The sequence below is a fragment of the Balaenoptera physalus genome (assembly GCF_965194825.1).
Source record: "Balaenoptera physalus genome assembly, chromosome: 6".
Lineage (NCBI taxonomy): Eukaryota > Metazoa > Chordata > Mammalia > Artiodactyla > Balaenopteridae > Balaenoptera > Balaenoptera physalus.
The window spans coordinates 80,500,179-80,524,017 of record NC_138885.1 but is presented as its reverse complement, the minus strand read 5'-3'; the positions used below and the strand labels follow the sequence as shown (position 1 = coordinate 80,524,017).

At 33.4% G+C, this 23,839-nt stretch overlaps 1 protein-coding gene and 1 long non-coding RNA gene across 11 annotated transcripts in view; one reads left to right on the top strand and one right to left on the bottom strand.

The window, feature by feature from the left end:
- The window catches only part of LOC309663227, a 161,788-nt gene extending 145,046 nt beyond the window's left edge, over window positions 1-16,742 (top strand). Inside the window, exon 2 of the long non-coding RNA XR_014265156.1 lies at window positions 16,663-16,742. This is a non-coding gene — a long non-coding RNA (uncharacterized lncRNA). The remainder of the gene's footprint in view (window positions 1-16,662) is intronic.
- Window positions 1-23,839, bottom strand: part of GULP1 (GULP PTB domain containing engulfment adaptor 1) — a 265,561-nt gene that overhangs the window by 38,554 nt on the left and 203,168 nt on the right. For all 10 annotated transcript variants that reach the window (XM_082466767.1, XM_082466768.1, XM_082466766.1 and 7 more), the window contains 3 exons: window positions 22,071-22,142; window positions 15,472-15,570; window positions 9,261-9,398 (listed from right to left, as the gene is read on the bottom strand). In XM_082466767.1, coding sequence (XP_082322893.1) covers window positions 9,261-9,398; window positions 15,472-15,570; window positions 22,071-22,142 — 309 coding nt within the window. The remainder of the gene's footprint in view (window positions 1-9,260; window positions 9,399-15,471; window positions 15,571-22,070; window positions 22,143-23,839) is intronic.

The window sequence follows — 23,839 nt, the reverse complement described above, 5'->3', positions numbered from 1 at the left end:
CAGAGTGACGTAAATCAGAAAGAGAAAACAAATATCGTATATTAACGCATGTATGTGAAACCTAGAAAAATGGTACAGGTGAACCGGTTTACAGGGCAGAAGTTGAGACACAGATGTAGAGAACAAACGTATGGACACCAAGGGGGGAAAGCCACGGGGGCGTGGGGGTGGTGGTGTGCTGAATTGGACGATTGGGATTGACATGTATACACTGATGTGTATAAAATTGATGACTAATAAGAACCTGCTGTATAAAAAAATAAATAAAATTAAATTAAAACATTAAAAAAAAGTATACTCTGCTGTTGCTTGGGATAATGTTCTAACATGTCAATTAGATCAAAGTGGTGGATATTATTTTTTCATTTTGTTAAGTTTATTTTTTTCTATTTGCTCTGTCAATTGCTGAGAATGGCATTAACATCTATGACTATGGGTGTCAATTTGTCTTTTTCTTCCTGTAATTGTTAGATTTTCTCCTTCATTTCTTAAAAATCAGTGTTATTAAATGAAACACAGTGGTCCTTTAATCACTGTGGGCTCTATCTCTTTTTTTTTTTTTTTTTTTAATTTTATTTATTTATTTATATATGTTTTTTTTATTTTTGGCTGCATTGGGTCTCCGTTGATGCGCGCGGGCTTTCTCTAGTTGCGGCGAGCGGGGGCCACTCTTTGTTGCGGTGCGCGGGCTTCTCATTGCGGTGGCCTCTCTTGTTGCGGAGCACGGGCTCCAGGCACGTGGGCTTCAGTAGTTGTGGCACGTGGGCTCAGTAGTTGTGGCTCACGGGCTCTAGAGCGCAGGCTCAGTAGCTGAGGAGCACGGGCTTAGTTGCTCCGCGGCATGTGGGATCCTCCTGGACCAGGGCTCGAACCCGCGTCCCCTGCACCGGCAGGCGGATTCTCAACCACTGCGCCACCAGGGAAGCCCTGGGCTCTATCTCTTAATGTCTGGTAATATTCCTTGCCTTGGAGTCACCTTTTTGATATGAGTATAGCCACAGCAACTTTCTCACACTTATTGCTTGCATGGCATATGTTTATTCAATCTTTTGTTTTTTACCTATATTTTTCTTTACATTTAAAGTGTGTGTTTTCTAGAGACCAAACAGTTGGTCATTTTAAAATTGCTGTCTGATAATCTCAGCCTTTGATTGGTATATTTTTACATTTACATTGTTCTTTATTTTCTATTTGGTCCACCTGCTTTTATGTTGCTGTTCTTTTCCTGCCTTCTTTAAATTTCATTTAAAAAAATTAGTTTTCCATTATATGTTCTCTATAGGCTTTTAGCTATACGCATTTGAATTACTTTTAGTGGATTGCTCTAGTGATTACAATACGCATCCTTAAGTTACCAGAGTCCACTTAGAGTTAATATGGTATCATTTCACATAAATAATAACAACCTTGAAATAGTGTAAGTCTATTAAGTACAATAGTATACATCCTTTGTGCTATTACTGTCATTTGTTAACATCATGATACAAGGCTACAATTTTTGCTTTAACCAGTTCTTTTTTAAAGAATGGACAGACATTTAGTCACAATTTTTCCAGAGCTTTTTTTTCTTTATCTTTTTTGCATATTTGAATTTCCTTTTTGTGTCATTTCCCTTTGGGTTAAAGAACTTCCTTTAGCATACCTTGAAGCACAGTTCTGCTAGTAATAAATCACTCCAGTTTCATTTATCTCAAAATATTTTGACTTAAATTTTGAGCCTTCAATGGGTGTAAAACTCTGTTATGACATCTCTTTACTTTATGCATGTTAAAGGTATTGTTATATTCTCCTCTGGCCTCTACTGATACTAATGAAAAGTCAGCTGCCATTCATACTACTTTTTTATCTGTATGTAAAGATATGTCTTTTTAAAAATTTTCTGGATGATTTCAAGATCCATTCATTCCCTCAATCATTCTCTTGCTCTCTCTTTCTCTCTCCAACTCTCTTATAGATAGTCTGTGATATAATTACAGGTAGTTTTCTTTATAATTTATTCAGCTTGAAGTTTGTCAAGTTTCTCAAATCTGTAAATTGACAATTTTCACCAAATTTGGGAATTCTTCAGCCAGTACTTTTTTTCTTTCCTACTTTCTCTCTCCTGTCTTCTTGTGATTTTTGTTTCACATATGTTAGAACTCTATCTTGTCCAGCAGGTGATTATGGCTCTGTTATTCAATATTATTATTATTATTTATTTTCTCTGTTCATTTGATTGGATAATTTCTCTCATCTATCTTCCAGATTACTGACCATTTTTTCTGCCATCCTAAATCTGATGTTAAGCTTATTTTTTTTCTTTCCAGTTATTCTACCGAACCATTTAATTATTTTTTATATTTGCTATTTCTATGCTGAAATTTTCATGTTTACTTATTACTACCTTCTTTTCCTTTAATTCCCTGAATACATGTATAACCCACATTAAAGTCTTTGACCATTACAGATAAATTTAAAGTTTCCTTTAGATCTTTAACTTTAATCTTGGCCCCCTCTAGTCTTCATGGAGGTAACAACTATAAGATGTTTATCATTCTGGAGGTTATGGGTTTTGCATATATTTACACATATGTATATGTTTACATATGCTCTAAGGGTATAATAATACTAAAGTTTGATTATGGGAGCAACCTGTAAGTCTAAAATTCCTCATTATATATTAAGTTCAGTTACATCAGTTATATTAATTTCACCTATAATATTAAATATTAATCATATTAACTTTGCAAGAAACACAATGTTCTATATTAGAAAATAATTATTTATTGCCATAAACATGTAATATAAGCTATTAAAATTCATCTAATATCATATCCACAAATCTATGACAGAAATGACATACTCTAATGGTTTTTCACTGGTTGTTTAGAATAAAAACATTTTGGTTATATATGAGTCTGATAGCAAAAAAAAAAAAAAAAAATCCCCAATCCTACTAAGTTAAAGAAGTTTCCTTCTTTTCCTATTTTTCTGAGATTTTTTAACCATGAACGGGTGTTGATTATTTTCAAATATTTTTTAAAACATTGATAGGATCATATACTTTTCTTCTTTAGCCTGTTAATATGGTTAATTATACTGTTGGATTTTTTATGTTGAATAAAACTTACATCCCAGGAACAAACTCTACTTGGTCTTGGTGTATAATTCTTTTATATATTGCTGAATTATATTTAATATTGTGTTAGAAATTTTTGCATCTATATTCCTGAGGGATATTGGTCTGTAGTTTCCTTTTTTTGCACTATCTTTACTTGGTTTTGGTGTCTGGAAAATAATAGCTTCATAAAATGAATTTGGGGAATTCTCTCACCTCTTCTATTTTCTGGAATAGCTTGTGTCGAACAATGTTAACTCCTCTTTAAGCATTTTATGGATTCTTCCAGTGAAACTATCTAGGACTGGAGATTTCTCTTTTAATAAGTGTGAAATTATAAATTCAATTTCCTTTATAGTTACAGGGCTATTCAAATTATCTAATATTGGGTGGTATGCAGTAGTTGATTATAGCACCCTCTTATTATTTTTTGATACCTGGAGGGTCTTCAGTGAAATTCCTGTTTCATGCCAGATATTGGTAACTTGTGTCTTTTTTTTTTTTTCTTTTGTTTTGCCAATCTTAACTGAAATTTTGTTACTTTTATGATCTTTTAAAAAAACAGCTCTTTGTTTAATTGATTTTCTCATTGTTTTTGTTTTCAACTTCATTAATTTTCTTCTCTTATCTTTCTTATTTTCTTCCTTTTGCCTACTTTAATTTGATAAGTGCTTGAGCTGGGAGCTTAGATTATTAATTTGAAACTTTCTGCTTTCAAATATTTTAACTTAGTTGTTAAAATTTCTCTCTCAGAACTGTTTTAGCTGTATCACATAAATGCTGATATGTTCTATTTCATTTCTATATAGTTCACACATTTAAAGTTTTTCTTCTTAAAGATTCCTCTTTAACATATGGAATGTTTACAAATGTGATGTCCTTTTTGACATATGGAAAAACAAAACTTCCAAGTTTTTGAAGACATTCCTGTTATCTTTCTGTTATTGATTTTTAGGTCGATTTCTTTGTTGTCAGAGAACACATGCTTTATAATTTCAACTCTTTTAAACTTTTGAGATTTGTTTTGTAGCCCAAGATATGGTCTATTTTGGTACATGTTCCTTTGGCACTGGAAAACAATATGCATTCTGTTGTTATTGAATGAAGTTCCCTTTAGTTGTTAATTAGATTCCATTGGTTGATGATGTTGTTGAGTTCTATATTCTTGATGATTTCCTGTATAGTTGTTCTATTAATTTTAAGAAAAGTGGTGCTGAAGTCTCCAGCTATAATTGTGTATTTGTCTATTTACCCTATATTTCTTTTCAGTTCTATCAGTTTTTGTTTCATTTATTTTGCAGCTCTGTGATATGATCATGTAAATTTAGGATTGTTATTCTTCTTGGTGGTATGACCCTTTTATCATTAAATAACGTCCTTCTTTGTCTCTGATAATTTTCTTTACTTTGAAGTGTACTTTATCTGATATTAATACACTTACTTGTGCTTTCTTAGAATAATTTTTGCATGATACATCTTTTTTCATTATTTTATTTTTAACCTTCTTATATCACCTGTATCATTATACTTGCAGCAAGTTTCTTGAAGACAACATATATCTGGGTTTTTAAAAATCTACTCTAGCAATCTCTTCCAATTAGTATACTTAGACCACTTACATTTAATGTAATTTTTGATATATTAGAGGTTAAATTTCCATTTAATATTTTTCTTTTCTATTATTTCTATTTTTTCTCTTTCTGTTTTCTTTTCACTGAATTTTTATGGGTTTTTAAAACATTTTTATAATAAAATTTTGATTTACCCATAGTATTTTAAAATGTATCCCATTTTATAACTTTTTTAGTGGTTGCTCTGGAATTCACATTATATTTATACAACTTATCACAGTCTACTAGTGTTGTCATTTTTCCAGTTCAAGAGAGGTGTAGAAACCTTACCTCCCTTTACATCTCTTCAACCTTCTGTGTTTATAATATAATTGCCTTACATATTTTCTATATATTCATTTAGAATCATATCAGAAAGTATTTTTTGCTTCTACTGTCAATCATAATTTAGAAAACTAAAGATTTACCCATATCCTTGCTTATCCTGTTCTTTTTTCCTTCCTCATGTTCCAAGCTGCCTTCTTTTATTGTTTAGAGAACTTCCTTTAGCCATTCACTTAGGGTAGATCTGGGAGTGACAAATAATCTTAGTTTTCCTTCATTTGATAATTTTTTGATTTCTCTTTAATTTCTGAAGTATGTTTTTTTCTGGATATAAAATTCTGGTTTGACAGCACTCCTTTTTTTTTTGTTTGCACTCCAAATATACTGTGCTACTTCCTTCTCACCTTCACGGTTTCTAATAAGGAATACACTGTCGTTTGAATTGATGTTTCTGCTATAGGTAAGGACTAGTTTATCTCTTGCTGCTTTAAAAGATTTTCTCTCTTTAGTTTTCAGAAGTTTGATTATGTATGATGTGACTTGGTGTGGAATTAGTTGGGTTTATCCTGTTTGGAGTTCATTCAATTTCTTGAATCTATAGGTTTATGTCTTTTGCCAAATTTGGGAAGTTTGCAACTATTATTTCTTCATGTGTTTTTTTCAAGGTTAACTTTTTTTCTCTCTCTTTCCAGGACTCTGATGACACATGAATGTTAGATATTTTGTTATAGTCCCACAGGTCCCTGAAGTTCTGTTTTGTTTTTTGCTTTTGTATTGTTTTGTGTGTATGCCTGTGTGCACATGTGTGTGTGCATACATATGTGTATGCTTATTATCTCTGTGTTGTTCAGATTGAGCATTTTCTATTTTTTGATCTTCTAGGTTGCTGATTCTTTCTTCTGTCCTCTCCCTTCTGAGCCCATATATTGCGTTTTTTATTTGGCTATCGCATTTTTCAGTTCTAATATTCTCAGTTGGGTTTTCTTTATATCTTCAATTTCTTTGCTTTGATTTTCTATTTCTTTGATAATACTTTCTACTTTTTGTTTCAAGTGTGATTGTCATGGTTTATTTTATTATTTTTATGTTGGCTGTTTTAAAAATTTTGTCTGGTAACTCTAATATCTCTCTCATCTCAGTGTTGAGATCTATTGGTCGTCTTTTTTCATTTAGTTTATTTTCCAATTATTGATACGATGAGTGATTTTCAACTGAATCCTGGATATTTTAGGTATTATGTTATGAGATGCTGGAAATTATTTAAACTTTGTGTTTGGGTGGCTCTCTCTGACACAGTTCCAGGAGGGGAATGGGAATGGGAGAGCACTGCCTCATTACTGCCCGGTGGGGATAGAAGTTTAGCTTCCTTACTTGGCCTCTCTTCATTACTGCCTAGCAGGGCTGGGTACTCTAGCTCCCCACATTATCCTCATTGTCACCATGGAGGGAGACTCATTAACACAACATGTTAACAAAGTAGTGAACTCCAGTCTCGTGGCATGCTAAGAGGGGCTTCATCTATCTTTCAAACTCTCAACAATTTCATGGAAGTACTGAAAGGATAAAATATAATGAATATATAAGACAAGGCTCCTGGAACAGGTCACAGTTTGGGAGTAAGATAACATGACTGGACAAATGTTACAATGGAAATACAAGGTATTAAATTTCAATCCTGAAAAAAAAAAAATTCAATCCTGATTCTGTTATCTCCTAGCTTTGTAACTTTGGGAAAGTCACTCAACTTCTCAAGCTTTGGTTTCTTAAAATAAGAGGAAGAGTTGTGTGAATTGGGCCATAATTTATTTTCCTGTTTTAATTTTCAATAACTAGGAAATGAGAATTAGAGAGGATGGCATTTCAAAATTCTGCATACATATAAAATCAATTTTATGAATATAGACATTGTTATAATTAGAGCAAATAAAACTTTGAGGTGAAAATGATATAATGAAACTTTGAGGAAACATGTCCTCTTTAAGCTAATGAAAGTGATGCCAACTTATAGTTGGAGAGATATCTTGGATCCTTGCTTTTCAAAGCTCAGACTTCCATCTACCTGCAGCAGAATCACTTGGTGGACTTGTTAAATGTAGATTTCCTGAGCTCCAGCACGAATCAATATGAACTTATTTTTTGTAGTGAGAGCCAATGAGCTGTATTGTAAAGGGTCCTCCATTATGCACACTAATGGTTGTGAGCCACTGCTGTAGGCTTCAAGAAAATATTTTCAACCTTCAAGAAAAAAGAAAGCTAATATGGTATATCCAGAGAGGAATAATGGGTCAAGGAACTGAAATTCTGGAAATCAGTTACAAACAATTACGATCAGGGAGTAACAGAGTTTATACTTTGAAAACAATAAAAGTACATGGGAATTCTAGCAAGCTTGTATTTTAAATAATCATGTAATAAATTTGGAGATCAAAGAAAGATAAAACATGTGACATAAGGTTATAAGAAGACTAGTATTTATAATGGACTTGGGTTATGAATATTTCAAAGGACCCCAAGGAAGTTTATTCCTATGTGTAAGACAAGAAAGAAGGGCAACTGAATTTACTGTTTGTCATAAGTGGTAAAAGGTTATAATATCTTACACATAGAAGATATTCAATAAGTATCAACCTTAATCTTCTCAATCACAGAGAAAACATCTGCAAGCAATCATGGTTAAGAAGCATTTGGGGGCTTCCCTGGTGGCGCAGCGGTTGAGAATCTGCCTGCCAATGCAGGGGACACGGGTTCGAGCCCTGGTCTGGGAGGATCCCACGTGCCGCGGAGCGACTGGGCCCGTGAGCCACAACTACTGAGCCTGAGCGTCTGGAGCCTCTGCTCCGCAACAAGAGAGGCCGCGATAGTGAGAGGCCCGCACACCGTGATGGGGAGTGGTTCCCACTCGCTGCAGCTGGAGAGAGCCCTCACACAGAAGTGAAGACCCAACACAGCCAAAAATAAACATAATAAATAAATAATAAATAAAAATTAAAAAAAAAAAAAGAAGCATTTGGGACATTAAATATAATGCATTCATTCGATAGGATGCATTTCAAAAACAACTTTTTAATTTCATATAAAATGCCATATTGTTCACATAATATTGTCTTATATGGATAAGCATATTTTTCTGATGAGATGTTTCATATATTCATCAAATTCTCAATACATATTATGATGCTGAGTAGCTTAGCACATTAGTTTGCCTGTTTAAAGAACTACAGTTTAAAAGATACAGATAATAACTTGCTCTACCTTTTGTAAATCTGTCCACATAGTCTTTTCTTTAAGGAAAAAATTCATTGAGCATCTATTGTTCACCTGATGCAGGAGTTATATGGACAAATAAAAGTATTTGTTTTTAAGAAGCTCACGTACTGAAACCAGAGAAATAAATTATATAATAGTGATAATATTAGTCCCTGCTATTTTTGACAGTATGAAAAATGAGCAAATAAATAAATTAAGTTTCTTTCTGTCTAAGGCAATCATGTTGTTGAGGTTAGATGTTCTTCCTCAATTAAAGCTATCAAAGGCTACAATGTGTGCTTGGAATTCACATCTTATGTTTTATAACAGGACCTCGGACTAGGTTATGATTAGCATTAGCTTATGCTTGTAGTCAAGACATGGGGTTTTCCTTAAGATTCCAGATGATTAAATAACTGTTAGTGAACTTAACTTTGGAATTCTCTAATTGTTCTTACTTGCTAAGAACTTTAGATTATATTCACAAGCTCATACACAGGCACACACACACGCCCATACAATTCTACCACCTTTCATTATATTAAGTTTTCTGAATAGTGAAAATCAAGAACCAGATTTTCAAAGTATTGGAGACTTTTTTTGAGAAGCCATACACATTTCATTTCCTGGAGTTTAAAATATTTATTTTCATCAGATCCATCACATTCCGGAAAAAAAAAAATCAATACTTTGGTCGCAATTACTCTTTTGCATTATATGCATATTACTAAATCATATTTGAGTTTAAAATTTCAAATAAATCAAGTGATTATAAGACAAATGTATAACATAAGCATGACATTCTAAGAAAAGAAATTTGCATGAAAGCTTGTGCCCGTGAACATGAGAATTTAGTTAAGGATGAAATCCTGAAGCATATTCTCATGACAGGATGAATCTATTAGTGTAGTTAAGTATTTACAGACCTTATTCATTTCCAAATATTTTACTAATGCCAGAAACAAGATAATTCCTGGCTTGTAGAGCAGAACAAACCACCCTAAAACATCTGACATACTTACACACTTTTCACTGTCAAATACATAGCACAAATGTTTATTTGACTCAGAATCTTTGCATATGAAAGTGAATATCCTCTTGTCAGTTTTATCATCTGCACAAAATGATATTCTGTGAAGCTGGCAATTGTGTTGAACTTCCTGTGAACACAGATGAAAATAAACGTAGTTGAAGAGATTTTTTTTTTCATTTTCTGATATACCAGCTGTGCTAATAACATACAACTTATGAAACATCATCTGTCATACCTTGATTTTATAATTACATACACCTCAAACTTAAACAAATACGTAATGAGATAAACCTCCTGACTCAGGATTAAACTAAGATAGTCATTTCAATAGCACTTAGAAAAACACAAGGGAAAAGAGGATCAGAGGTTCATGGGCTTCCTGAGCTACAGGGGATTCAGAGACCATTATTTTAAATTGTGCAATTCTAGTTAGGAGGATATTGAGGTCTAGAGAGATTAAGATGCTTCCACAAGGTTACAGAATTAGCAGAACCCTTTTTAACCAGAATACTTTTCATTTTATCTTACTGCTACTAACATTACAGTTTAAAACATAACTTCATTTGTACACAATTTCATATGAAACATACTACATATTACATGTCTTCATGGTAACTCATACACTGTTGAAACTCTTCTAAGGAAATCATACTTGCAACTTGTGTAATGTTTTCCATTGGATCAATGAATGAAGAAGATCTACACATCCAGCTTCTAAATTACTGAATCAACCTTGTTAATCAGTAGAAAGATAAATACTATATATATATATATATATATATATATATGTGTGTATATATATATATATATACGTATATATATATATATATACACTGCAACTATAGCATCTGTCACTACATCCTTCCGAGTTCAGGGTTTGACGTGCCAGCTTGCTGAGATTTTCTCTACCACTCTGATTCACATTACTGCCCTTCAGACCAAAAATGAGTACATAAAACAAGTTACACAAATAAATGTTAAGAGAATTTGTCTACAGCCTGCATTCTTGACTGCATACAAAACAAATGGTAAGTCATCAAAGGGTTGTTTGCAAGCATGAAAATTAAAATGAGGCTGTATACTGTATGACTATAAACAACTTACTAAGGCTTCTGATGAAGTCATCTTTCCTCTCTTGTGGTTAGTGCTGAGATGGACGCTGACCACGTTTGTCTGAGACTATCCTTCTCCTACACTTTGCCTGATTGACCAGTCTTTTTCTCACTGGCATATCTTTGTTTTATTATTAATACAGTCAAACGATGGCCTTCAGCTGTACTGTAGCTCCCAAATACTGATAGCAGGTCTACACCAGTTTACTAACTGTATAATCATGTTAAACATAAAAAGGACATATCATTGCTATACAATATAGAAAAAGGATTCATTTTTTTCCATTTATAGGAGAAATTACAAGTATTTAACATGAAAACACATCATTTACACAGCTGGTGGTGAAACCTATGCAGTCCCTCATTCACTCACCAACCAATGTGATCACAGAAAGCCTTTGGTTATGACAGTTGGGAATCATCTTAAGTTCTGTTTAGACTGGCAAGAGGTATCTTTCTACAAAAGAAAACCAGGGTGCTGAAACTTATAATTTTATTACTTTTGTGAATTTTTGTTGCTGTGATACATCTTTATGATGTAGTACTGATTTCTGGTGAGACAGGATAAAGAGACTCAGGAATACAATTAAGCACAGTGAGAACACAATTATCCTTTAACACTGACGATATATTATTGGAGTTGGAACAAAACATAAGTAAATCCCCAATTCACCTATACCACCTTTTTCCAGCAATGCAAAATCTCCATTTGGAGGACAAGTGAGAAAAGCAAAAGGGGAAAAGACACAGAAAGAAAGATATTGGATTCAACTGAGATTGCTTTTCACTTCCATTTTCATCCATCCAAATGGTATAGAAAAATGGTCTATTTTCTATCAAGTCCGTTTGGTTAAGAATAAATTTTTAAATATATAAATATATTTACTATATAAATGTATAGTAAACATATGTATATTTTACTATAAATAAATTTATTTTAGGGCCATCATATTTAATTATTCTTTTCCTAAATTACAGGTTATACCCCAAATAAAATATATGATAGATTTTTTTCTGATTCACTCACATCTCCTCAAATAGTGGTTCCTAAATGCATATCTGTGAACAGGCTGTATCAGAGTCACCTGGGGAGGTTTTCTTGTTTTTTATAATATAGATACTAAGTCTTGTTCTGTAGATTCTGAATCTGAAAGGCCTAGGGGGTCTCCAGCAAGCGGCATTCTCAGGAGCCTCCTAGGGGCACTAATGCCCAGAAGAGCTGGTAATCCATTTTTTAGATTACCTCTATGTTTTTATGGATTCAAAAAATAGTATATTCTATAATAGGTAAACAGTCAGGCACTCTATATTCACATGTGATATATGAGTAAAGGGTCAGTTGCTGTCTATGCATATGTAATATAATAGAATTTATAAGACATTTCAAAGATTTTAAAACTCTAAGATCACTCTTCAAGTCTGGCAAGGATGAAAATAGAGACGTTTCTTTCTGGTTAAAAGTTTGGAAAACTTACTTTTTTGGGAAAAAATTAAATTGGGTCTCTTTAAAACTAGCTATTAGATATAGGAAATTGAGACTTTGGGACAGGGAAGAAAAGCATTGGTGTTATTGATTTGGGTAAGAAATACCATGAACAAAAGTCAGTTGGCTAATCACATTGAGTTGAATCCCAACTCACTGATGTTTTGTAAATGGGGTTTAGGTTGGGAGAGGCATAGAGATTTGACAGTAAAAGTTTAGGGAACATAATGATACGGTTGACAGGTTGAAAACAGGAAACTCATTATTATGGGAGTCTTATTATGTGGGCTCCAGAATCACAAACCGGTAACATTTGCTACATATGCATTTCCTATGATCTGCTTCTCTGTGTCTTTTTAAATACACACATACACACACCACATACTAAATCAGTGTTAGTCATCTTGCAGTATCCTTAAGTCTCTATATTTTGTGATTTGTAAAGATATGCCATTATTAAACTGCTGATTCTAAACACTAACGATGTTCTCTTTATATACTGCATTTAATCATATTTGTATTTTCTAAATACTTAAATTTTGTATTAATTAATGAAAAATTTGAAGCATTCTATATGTTCAATAATAGGAGAATGGTTTAGTAGATTATAATTTATAGATTATGGTATTGGTGAAATTTTTATAGCTTAGGATATATCATGGGTAGACTTGAATCAAAACGAACAAGAGGGCTTCCCTGGTGGCGCAGTGGTTGAGAATCTGCCTGCTAATGTAGGGGACACGGTTTCGAGCCCTGGTCTGGGAAGATCCCACATGCCGTGGAGCGGCTGGGCCCGTGGGCCGTAATTGCTGAGCCTGCGCATCTGGAGCCTGTGCTCCGCAACATGAGAGGCCGCGATAGTGAGAGGCCCGCGCAGCGCGATGAAGAGTGGCCCCCACTTGCCGCAATTAGAGAAAGCCCTCACACAGAAACGAAGACCCAACACAGCCATAAATAAATAAATAAAATAAAATAAACAATAAAAATTAAAGAAACAAACAAGAACACATGTAGATGATACATAAAGTGTATTATCAGCCTTACGTATTTCAAGGTGTGCTTTGACAAGTCCTAAAATTCATGTAAAAAACTGAATTAATTACACACACATATATTCCAAAAGGGATCTATATGGTTTAGAAGAAATAAACAGGAACATGGCCTACAAATGACTTGCTCTACCTGGACATTTGCCACTATATATCCACTTAGTTTAAAAAAGGAAATACAGTACTAGGATTGTTTTTCTTTTTAATTGCATATAAGACTACACTTTGGTTGCTACATTTTTGACTATATTGTCACTCCATAACTTACTGCTTCCTTAGCCTACTGTTCTTTTGTAACTACCATCTGCCTAATGAGTTAATCTCAGCCATAATTTCAACTGCCTTGTTTCCCAGCAAACTGTATATATATACATGAGCTTGAATAGACCAGACCTGCCACTATCCTTTCATCACTTCTTTTGTCTGCTTTCAGCCACCTCAGCAATAGTTACTTTGGGATAACCATAACAAAAGTGGTCTCCAATTCTTTGTTTTTTTTTTAATATTGAGTGTGGAGACTAGGAGGAAATTAGAACAGTTGAGGGAGGTCTTAGATTCATGGCTTGAGAGGTTTGAAAGAATGCGATTGTTCCTTATTTTGGAATTGAACAATAACTGTGGGTGCATCCATTCCATTGTCCGGTTGTCCTCAGACATATTATAAATGCAAAATTTCCATGGCAATTCTGATTGTGTAGGCTAAGATAGTATGTGGGACTTACTTTTGCAAATGTCTCAGTTATTTTTGATGCAAATATTCCATGGACCATAATTTGAAAGTGAAGGCTACTGCACATAGCCTAGCAGCCTGTGCACTACACCAGAACACTTCCAACTTTAGTGTATATAACAATTACTATGTTTCTTCTTAAATTACAGATTCAGTAGGTCTGGAATGGGACCAGTGGTTTTACATTTCTAACAAGCTCCCAGGTGATGCTGATACTGCTGGCCCACAAACCACGTTTTGAATAGTAAGACATTGTCAGGGGTTGTTATGCACACAGATTGAAGGGATTGGTGACAAATGCTGGACTAGTAAAAACTGCGGACCTGTGAAAATATTTTCATCATCTGTTTACAGGCCAGGGTTTCTTTGGGCTTTCAAATTGAATTAATTTGTCAGTAAGCATGCTACAGCATTAAAAGAAAACATTGATAATATATATTTGTAAAATAATTGGAGTTGAATGTTAGTCAGTTATTACAAACTGACTTTCATGGTCTTATTGAAATTACTAAATAATAATTCTGAGGCATTGTGAATAAAGTATTATGTTTATTTTCTAGGGCTGCCATAACAAAATACCACAGACTGAGTGGCTTCAACAATAGATATTTATTTTCTCAGTTCTGGAGGCTTAAAGTCCAAGATCAAGGTGTCAGCAGGTTTGGTTTCTGCTGAAGCCTCTCCCCTTGGCTTACAGATGGCTGTCTTCTCGCTGTGTCCTCACATGGCTTTCCTTCTGTGCTCACGCATCCCTGGTGTCTCTTTCTCTTATCATAACGACACCAGTCTTATTGGATTAAGGTCCAATTATGACCTCATTTAACTCTAATTATCCTAAAGGCTCTATCTCCAAATACAGTCACATTGCGGGTTGGGCTTCAACATAGGAATTTTAGGTGAAAACAATTACATCCACAATAAGTACATATTAATAAATGTGAATCTAGAATAGATTATATTTTCCAATTTTTTTTCCATTGGATCTGTAGGGGGAAAGCTCTCAAATACAAGAAGCTTAAGTTTACACTGTGTTATGGGCTGAATTATGTTCCCCCCCCCAAATTTATATGTTGAAGCCTTAACTCCCCGTACCTTAGAATGTGACTGTATTTGGAGATAGGGCTTGAAAGAGGTGATTAAGTTAAAATAAGGTCATCAGAGTCAACCCTCCTCCAATCTGACTGGTGTCCTTAGAAGAGGAAATAAGACATACAAAGAGACACAGGAGTATGCGTGCACAGACAACCATGGGAAGAGGCAGCAAGAGGGAAGCCATTTGCAAGCCAAGGAGAGAAGACTCAGAGGAAACCAAGCCTGCTGCTGTCAGCTTAATCTCCGATTTCCAGCATCCAGAACTGTGAGAAATAAATTTCTACTGTTTGAGCCACCAGGTCTGTGGTATTTTATTATGGCAGCCTTAGTAAACTAATACACACTGATTATGTCTACAGGCAATAACAGTCGGTCCAGGACATTTCAATAAACAACATACAGCTTTTGTTTTCTTTCATACTCAGTGAACCACACTTACATACATCTCCTTCAAGATTATGAAGAAAAATTCCTAAATACAAGACCAAATACCGTTGAATACACTTTTAATATAAATTTTTATATCCCAAACATAGGCTGCAGAACAAACCACTCAGAAAGCAATTCCAAATGTTGTTTTTTCCCCTATAAATCCTATAGAGTTTTAAATTGTAGTTAACTGAGAACTAAACAGTTTCAACTGGTAAAACATTTTAAAATACTCATTAAAATAGGAGTGTAATTGCAATTAATTAAAGAGTAGAGTGCTTCCGATGTTTAAAAATGAGCCTTACCTTTGATTTGGGTTCTAGAATTTTTACTCCATAAATTGATATTTGCAACTCAACTTTCGGAATTTTCTGGCCTTCAGATTTCTTGATATGTCTTGCAAACTACAAATGAAAATTTATTCACAAAACTGTAATTCTGTTTCTATAGAAAATGAAACAAATATATATTTGGAGCTCATATTCAGTGTTGAAATTTCATTAAATAAATTATTGCCCATTATAAAGTATTTTTATAAACTCCACACGGCCCCCAAATATTTAGAAATCAAACTGAAGCTAAGGATTGAAGTAATTATCCCAGATAAAACACTCAGAACTAGACTCAGTCTAGAAGTATTTAAATGTCCTGGTTTTCTAGAAAAATGGTACAGATGAGCCGGTTTGCAGGGCAGAAGTTGAGACACAGATGTAGAGAACAGACATATGGACACCAAGGGGGGGAAAACTGCGGTGGGGTGGGGATGGTGGTGTGCTGAATTGGGCGATTGGGATTGGCATGTATACACTGATGTGTATAAAATTGATGACTAATAAGAACCTGCAGTATAAAAAAACAAACAAACAAAACAACTAATACTAAACTTTCATTGGGTTATTTGTATGGAAATATGTTAAATAAATGTTTCAGACATTACATGAAATTTCTAAAAATCTTATATGTTCTGGTATAATGTTATAAGTCATAATTCTAGTTATTACTTTAAAATGTATATCTCAGAAATAACTAAATTTCCTTGTCAATTGTATTATTATGAACTTTCATCCAATCTTTAACTGTGGTCATTTTTAAGTCTTTTGTCATTTACAGACAGTTCTGGGTGTACTCTGATGCTTTTGCAAATATGTTCCTATAAAAGGGTTTCAGGCTTCCCTGGTGGCGCAGTGGTTGAGAGTCTGCCCGCCGATGCAGGCGACACGGGTTCGAGCCCTGGTCTGGGAAGATCCCACATGCCGCGGAGCAACTAGGCCCGTGAACCACAACTACTGAGCCTGCGCGTCTGGAGCCTGTGCTCCGCAACAAGAGAGGCCGCAATAGTGAGAGGCCCGCACACCGCGATGAAGAGTGGCCCCCAATTGCCGCAACTAGAGGAAGCCCTCACACAGAAACAAAGACCCAACACAGCCATAAATAAATAAATAAATAAATAATTTTAAAAAAAAAAGGGTTTCATCTTCAAGGAATTCATGGAAAAGACTCTGACAAGTACAGGTTTCTGGTAACTGACTGTACTGCTGAACTGAATGAATAAGCATTTTCAGAACTCTAATGAAAATCTGATGAACTCATAAAAGTGCTAACAAAAGATCAAGATGAAAAAAAAAATAATTACATGGGACTGAGTGAACTGATGAGGATGATTATAATTTTTGTGACTTTCTGTTTGAATTAAAAAAAAAAAAAGTCCTGTTTTTATGTGGCAATGCTATTCTCTCCCTACTTTCCTTCTCTCCTCCCTCCGCACCCCCCTCCACCTTTCTTTTCAAGAAATAGAAGAGAGCTATTGAAAAAAATTGTATTTATTAACCCTCTTGTAGGGCTTCAAGAAGTTATTTCCTAGTATAACATTTTGTTAGCATATGGATTACCCTAACGACTCAGAGTATCTGTAAGGCGGGATGGGGTTTCAGTCCTCTTTTGTGTGTCATATTTATTTGCATTGTGTATTTCTTTCTAATGTGAATACACATGGTATAGTGCAGTCCCAGAGCAGAGAGTGTTTAAAGGCCTCTTTCTCTTTTCATGATTTTGCACTGCCATGGAGAATAATATAATTAATGCATATAAGAATGCCTTGAAGTGTCTGCCTTGATACCCAGGGAGGGGGTTACAGGGGAAGGGTTCCATTTGCTTTATTTCATTTTGGGTGGAATAATTTTTTAGTTTGCTGTCTGTCTTGTTCTATAAATACAGGCAGCTTTTTTCTCGGTATTCAGCAGTCTTACATTCTGCACATAAATGTGACTAATTCATGCCAGAGAATTTTCTTTTTTTGTCTTTAAGAAACTTGTTTTGCTTCAGTGCAGACCTTTAAAAATTATCCCAGCTCTCTCCCAAAGAAAGTGGATTAATTTGTTTCTCTTCCCTTCATAATCTTCTTCCTGTATGGGTATAATCAAAGCAATTTGGGGGTTTTCACATATGGAGGCTGACAAAATAAATCAGCTGCTTTCCATCTACGTGAACACATCTGAACAAAGCCAGTCCCATCGCTGGCTGCAGACACAGTCTAAGCTGGCTTCCTGGGTGCTGCTCCTTTCCAGAAACAGACAATGAGCAATAGCTCTTGAAGCCTTTTCCACATCTGGACACAACCATTCCTGTGACCTCTTTTAGTTTCCAAAAAGTCCGTCACAAAACAACCACTAATATTAAACTTATCTGTTATGTTTTTTCTGCCAGAAAAAAAAAGGAAAAAATGAACAAGGGGAGGAAGTAGTGGCTACAAGTAGAATAAACAAAGAGGGGAGCAAGGAGGGAGAGAGGGAGAGCGGGGAAACAGGAGAACGAGACAAAGAAAAAGAAAAATAAACATAAAATATCTGATCTATGGCTTGTGAAACCTTTTCTTCTGCTTCATATCAAGATGAAATAATTGTGCTCCAAGAAGATTCAGGGATCATCCAATCCCATCCTCCCATTTCAAAGATGAGAAAAATAAGTCTCAGAGAAGTCAGTTACCTTGGTCATAAAATCCATCTGTAGCAATCAGGCCTAGAACCTAGTTTTGCTATCTACTAATAACTCTTTTCTTTTGCCCAGCACATTTTCTGAATTAGAAAAAAACAAAGCTTCCAGTTCTATTTTCATGTTTATCAAGGTTGATACTGGTTATTGGCCTTGACTGTTGCACAAATGTTGCAAAACATTTAAGCTTAAGGTTATATTTGTTCAATCTATAATATTTTAAACAAAGTTTAATATTTTCATTCTTGTTTTTTTGTTTTTTTTAGTTTAAGATGACTGTATTCTATCTACAGTTAACATGATTTCTCTAGGTCTCTTTTCCTACTTGTAGACCTCTCAACTGTGTTAAACAATACTTCTAATTTACATTTGGAAGATGCATTCATGCTCACATTGTATTCTTTTCTCTCCCTATTTACTACTTGAATGTTAATGCTTGAAAAGCCTTTCTGCAAATTTTTTTCCATTTTTGCTTCAGTAAATTTACTTCTTGGTCATCTAGACAGAGTGATCTACCAGTAAAACTTGAATATAATAATCCAATAAGAATATTCAAAGGTGGTAAAGCCTAAGAATTCTGGAGGATATCTGGATACAACAAATGAATAAACAAAAACAAGCCTTTATCACCACAAAATGATGGGGAAGGATAAAGTATTACTTGAAACAAATAAAGTACTTAGTTAAATATATGCCACTTGTAAGTAGAACTGCTAAAGAAATTTTAAAGGGAGCACTACTGAGTTTCAATATCATCATCACACAATTTCTATCCATTTCTCAAAGGACTTAAAAAGTGAAATCTAACTATATTATTAATGGAATATACATTATTAGGCAATAAAAATTAATGAATTAATTCAAATTCTTTTTGTGGTTCTTATAAATTGTTGATTTAATTAAAAATTTTCCTGATACTCTTACAGGGATACCAGCTATGCATGTATGTTTACAATTAAAATGATCTTTAAGTATTTCATTAATTAAATAACTGGTTATGAAGACAAAAACAGAGTGTTATGCTACCCAGAGAGAGTGAGGTCAAGTGGAGAAACTGCTGGGCCTACATTTAACAGAACTTTTCAGTAATTTTCAAGGCCACATGGCTTGAGGTAGCTTCATGTAATTTTGTTAGCTCTGCTGGGGTGAGGGGTCTGTCCTCTAAAATTGGGGTCCAGGAATGCTGCTCCCTGGTTATCTCCCAGAGAAATCAAGAAGTTTTGGATCTACATACCAATATTCATCCACATGTAAATATCACAAGCAGATTGTTTATGAAATATATTGAGCCCTCTGACATTTGTACTAGTTGTACTAAAACTAAATAAATCCCTATTAAAAATAAAATTCCTTACAATAACAATGATATTAAATATATAGAAGTTAAAAGGGATTTTTAATTATCACTTTTTGAAAAATTTGGAATTTTCTTAAATTGTAGACTAAAACATGATTAAGAGATAGAAATTGTTGAACATGATTGAGAAATAGAAAATAAGCTGTTTTGACAAATATAGAATTTCTGAAAGTAAACACTTATAAAAATTATAATATTTAAGAAAACTTTATGAACTATAAATTCTCCACAAAATGACAGAAAAATAGTACCCAATAAAATAAATCAAAGTTTTAAAATTTTTCGTGAAAAATAATTAGGCATCATTAAACATAGAAGCATAAAAAAATACACTATTGAAAATCTTGTAAGTTTTCTATCATTTTGTATTAGTCATAAATTTTGAGTTCTTCTTTAATGTCAGAAGCCAATATATTAATATTGCAAACTTTTGAAAAATTATTAAATAGAAATGAAATGTTACCTTATGTGGCAAATAAAATATAATACTGAACTATAGTGGATAAAAAAGTAATCAGAATACATATGTTTAAGAAAAGTAAGCAGGAAATTAAAATGGGGGATGTGTACACAAAACAGGGTTAATAAGCAAATTTCTTTTTTTTTTTTTTTTTTTTTTAGTAGAGCCATAGCACCATCTTCTGGTCATCTCTACATGACAACAGAATTAAACAGGAGCCAGGGTCTAAGTTCTTAAAATAAATGTAAATATTCTTATATACTCTTGAGTTGTAGCATCTGCCCTTTGATACAAAGAAACAAACAAAAAAAATTTAGAAGTAAATAAAAAACATTGTTTTATTTATTTTCATTAGTTCATGAATCATTACCCTTAGATATACTTTCCTGATCTACAAACTTTTTACAATCAATAGAGTAAAAGATTGCTTATTAGATTAAGAATTCTGGAAGATACTTGAAAGACAAAAGCTATTATCAACTGAGTATAAATTTTTAAACTATACTGCATGATTTTTATCTTATTGTAAACCACATTCCTTTATTAACATAGTACATTTCCAAATAGGAAACTACATAAGAACTGAAAATAAAGTTTCACAAAAGTACATTAAAAACTAGCCATTTTTTAGAAAGCATTTCATCTCGAATATCTCTTTGTTATAGTCAATACGTAATTGAATCTTTTGGGGTTTGGATTTGGGTTCACTGAATAAAGAACCTCCTAGTTATAAAGAAACATTAAGTGTAAATATCACCATTCTTTTATAAAACATCCTGGTTGTAGTGAAGTTGGATTCATACCCAGAGTGTGCAACATTTTGAACATTTAAATAGAATCTTATTCTAAATGTTGTCCATAAATTGTAAGACTTTTTAAATTCTCTGTTAGTGCTTAAAAGTATTTGCCAAACAAGCACAAGTATAAATTACTGCCTAATGAGTAGTTAAAAGAAATGGTTGGCTGGTCCCCTTTTTCTCCAAATGGGAGTGAGATCATCTAGGACCTTTTAGTATATTTCTTTAAAAATAAGTAAAATATAAAATACATAAAATATTTTAAAATATAAAAAAATTAGGAAAAGTCAGGTAAAATAAATGGATTAAAATATTACCTTTTATTTCTTTACCCAGAAAGCAAGCCAACTCACTTCAATTTTTTTCTCAATTTAAACACTCTAGATTCCACCTGATATGACATTCTCAAAGCAAAGTAATACTTTTTAATGTTTATGATTTTGCCTGGCACAGAGGCCTACCTCTCCTATGGAATAATTGGATGAACTCTAAATAAAGTCAGAGAAGGGTTGTTTCTAAAAAAATTTTTGAGAACAACCATAGAGAATAACAGTAAAGTGTGTTAACAAAATAGTGCTATGTTAAATTTTCTTAATGAGATAAACATGAGAATTCTGTTGAAGGAGTTTTTCAAATCTTAGTATCTCAGAGGGAACAATGTCTTTTGGGATGGGATGCAATTAGAAAAACATGCGAAGGATGCATGGCAGCTTACTTAAGATTTTCTCAGGAAACTTGCTGATTCTGAGTACGTGGAGTTGTTTAGTGTCCTTTTCTGCTCTTACTCTCACCAGTTCCCCAGGTCTGCTCATAGATATGGCCAGATCCTCGTGGATTTGTCCATTAGGACGTCTTTAACATACAGTGTCACAGCAAAATGCTGCTTTGTAATTAAGTCTAATTCTACACTTTCAACTGGTGGATATGATATTCTAACTTTTAGAGACAGTTGTTCTGCCATTATTAGTCTTTGAGTTACGGCACAAGTCCACATTGCAAAGTAAAGGCAAGCTACGGAATGTCAACACATAAAATATTGCCGTTATATTTTTTTTGTTGAGTATGAAAAATTATACCTTAGAAAAATACAAAGAGTGTTCCACACCCAGAAAAATAATCATGTGTACGTAGTCATCATTAAATATGTTTCCTTGATCTAGTGATATTCATTCAACAGACCATTTTTACCAGGGTGAAGCCATATCTGTCACAGAGCTATTCATGCTTTGAATTTCCACCAGTCTACTGATGACTGAAGATAAATTCAATACACTAGACACTTATCTGGAGGGCTTGCCCTACCTTTAGCTTCCTTACAGCATCTCTCACAACTTCTGTTCCTTTGGGCTGCTCCACTTCTGTGCTGCCAAGAAACTGAAAATGGTCACTTGTGAGACAGGCTTTACTATATCATATATCAGTAAGTCATGTTGAAATATATCATGGAATAATAGAATGATGTGATAGTAATTCAAGTCCAAATCCTAAACAGAAGTTACTAATTTATATTATTTTATATGGAAATATAAATACATTACTTAATCATATACAATTCCTATTTTTCAAGGTTTTTATAAAACATACATTTCCTAAATACTTTACTTGAAGATCTGTACTGGAAAGAAAATTAAAGACATTTCACTGGGCCCAGAGAAATAAAGTTGAACTCAAATTTAAAATACATTAACAATTAAAAATTTTCTGAAAATTTAAAGCATATAATTTTTATGTTGTCAATAGTATATTTTGAGATATTAATGTGGTTTAATACAGTTTATAATGTCAAATCAACATTTTTCTTTGTTTTCCAATTAGCACACTCGTACAGCATGTAAAATTTAAAAATACACACTTTTTAAATACCCAGTATACAGCATTCATCAAAGCCATAAGCTAAAGTACATTCAAAAAATTTTTAAAAAAAAAGCTCTACAATTTTACTAAGTTTTAAAATATCCCTGGAGGTTTTTAGTTAAAACCTGACCTATCCCCCCAAAAAAGAAAAAGTTTCACAATAATTACCACATTGTAATAAAATCTCTATCCTGGAGAGATATAATACCTCTTAAACAGAAGTCCAATATCATGAAATGTTCAAGACCAATTAGAACTGACATGTGGATATTTTATTCTACAGATTATTTCTATATAAATAGCAAATAATCATTAAATTCATTAGGTATATATAATTTTCCAAAGACTTTTTTTCTTGTCACATACTATCAATCATCATAACACCAGGGTGGGATAAGAATTCATCACTTCTTATATAAATAGACATATGCATGAGTACGTATGTGCATATACTTTACATCAAATAATTAAGTAGAACCTTTTTCATGTGTTAACTCACAGAAGGGAAGGGAGCAAAATAGTAATGTCAGGGTATCTTTTAAAATTACATTTAATTCCTTCTTTCATTCTTTATTTTAAAATTTTTATTGGAGTATAGTTGATTTACAATCAGCTAGTAACACAACTATAGTTGTGTTAGTTTTAGGTGTACAGCAAATTGAATCAGTTATACACATACATATATCCACTTTGTTTTTTTAGATTCTTTTCCCATATAGGCCATTACAGAGTATTGAGTAGAGTTCCCTGAGCTATACAGCAGGTTCTTATTAGTTATCTATTTTATATACAGCAGTATTATATATATTGACATATATATATGTCAATCCCAATCTCCCAATTTATCCCTCTCTTTCATTCTTGAAAAAAATAACAATAGCAACTAAAGAAATGAGAGTTTTGTTTTTCAAAATGGGCTCTGTGTATTACCTGTATGAGAATTACCTAGGGAGCAGGTTAAAACATAACAATGCAGATTCCTCAATCTAATAAGGGTAGGGCTAGGGAATTATATTTCTAAAACCATCACAAGTGATTTCTTGTACTAAAATCTAAGGAACAGACTTAGAAAATAGTAACAGCTGAGGAGAATAGTGGAAGGTAGATAGAAAAGGTGAGCTGAAAATATAGGAGATAACTTCTGATCCTGTTTCTAATGAGATCATGGAGAGAACATGAAGCTCAGAAACATTAAGGCAAAAAAGTTTCAGTTTTCA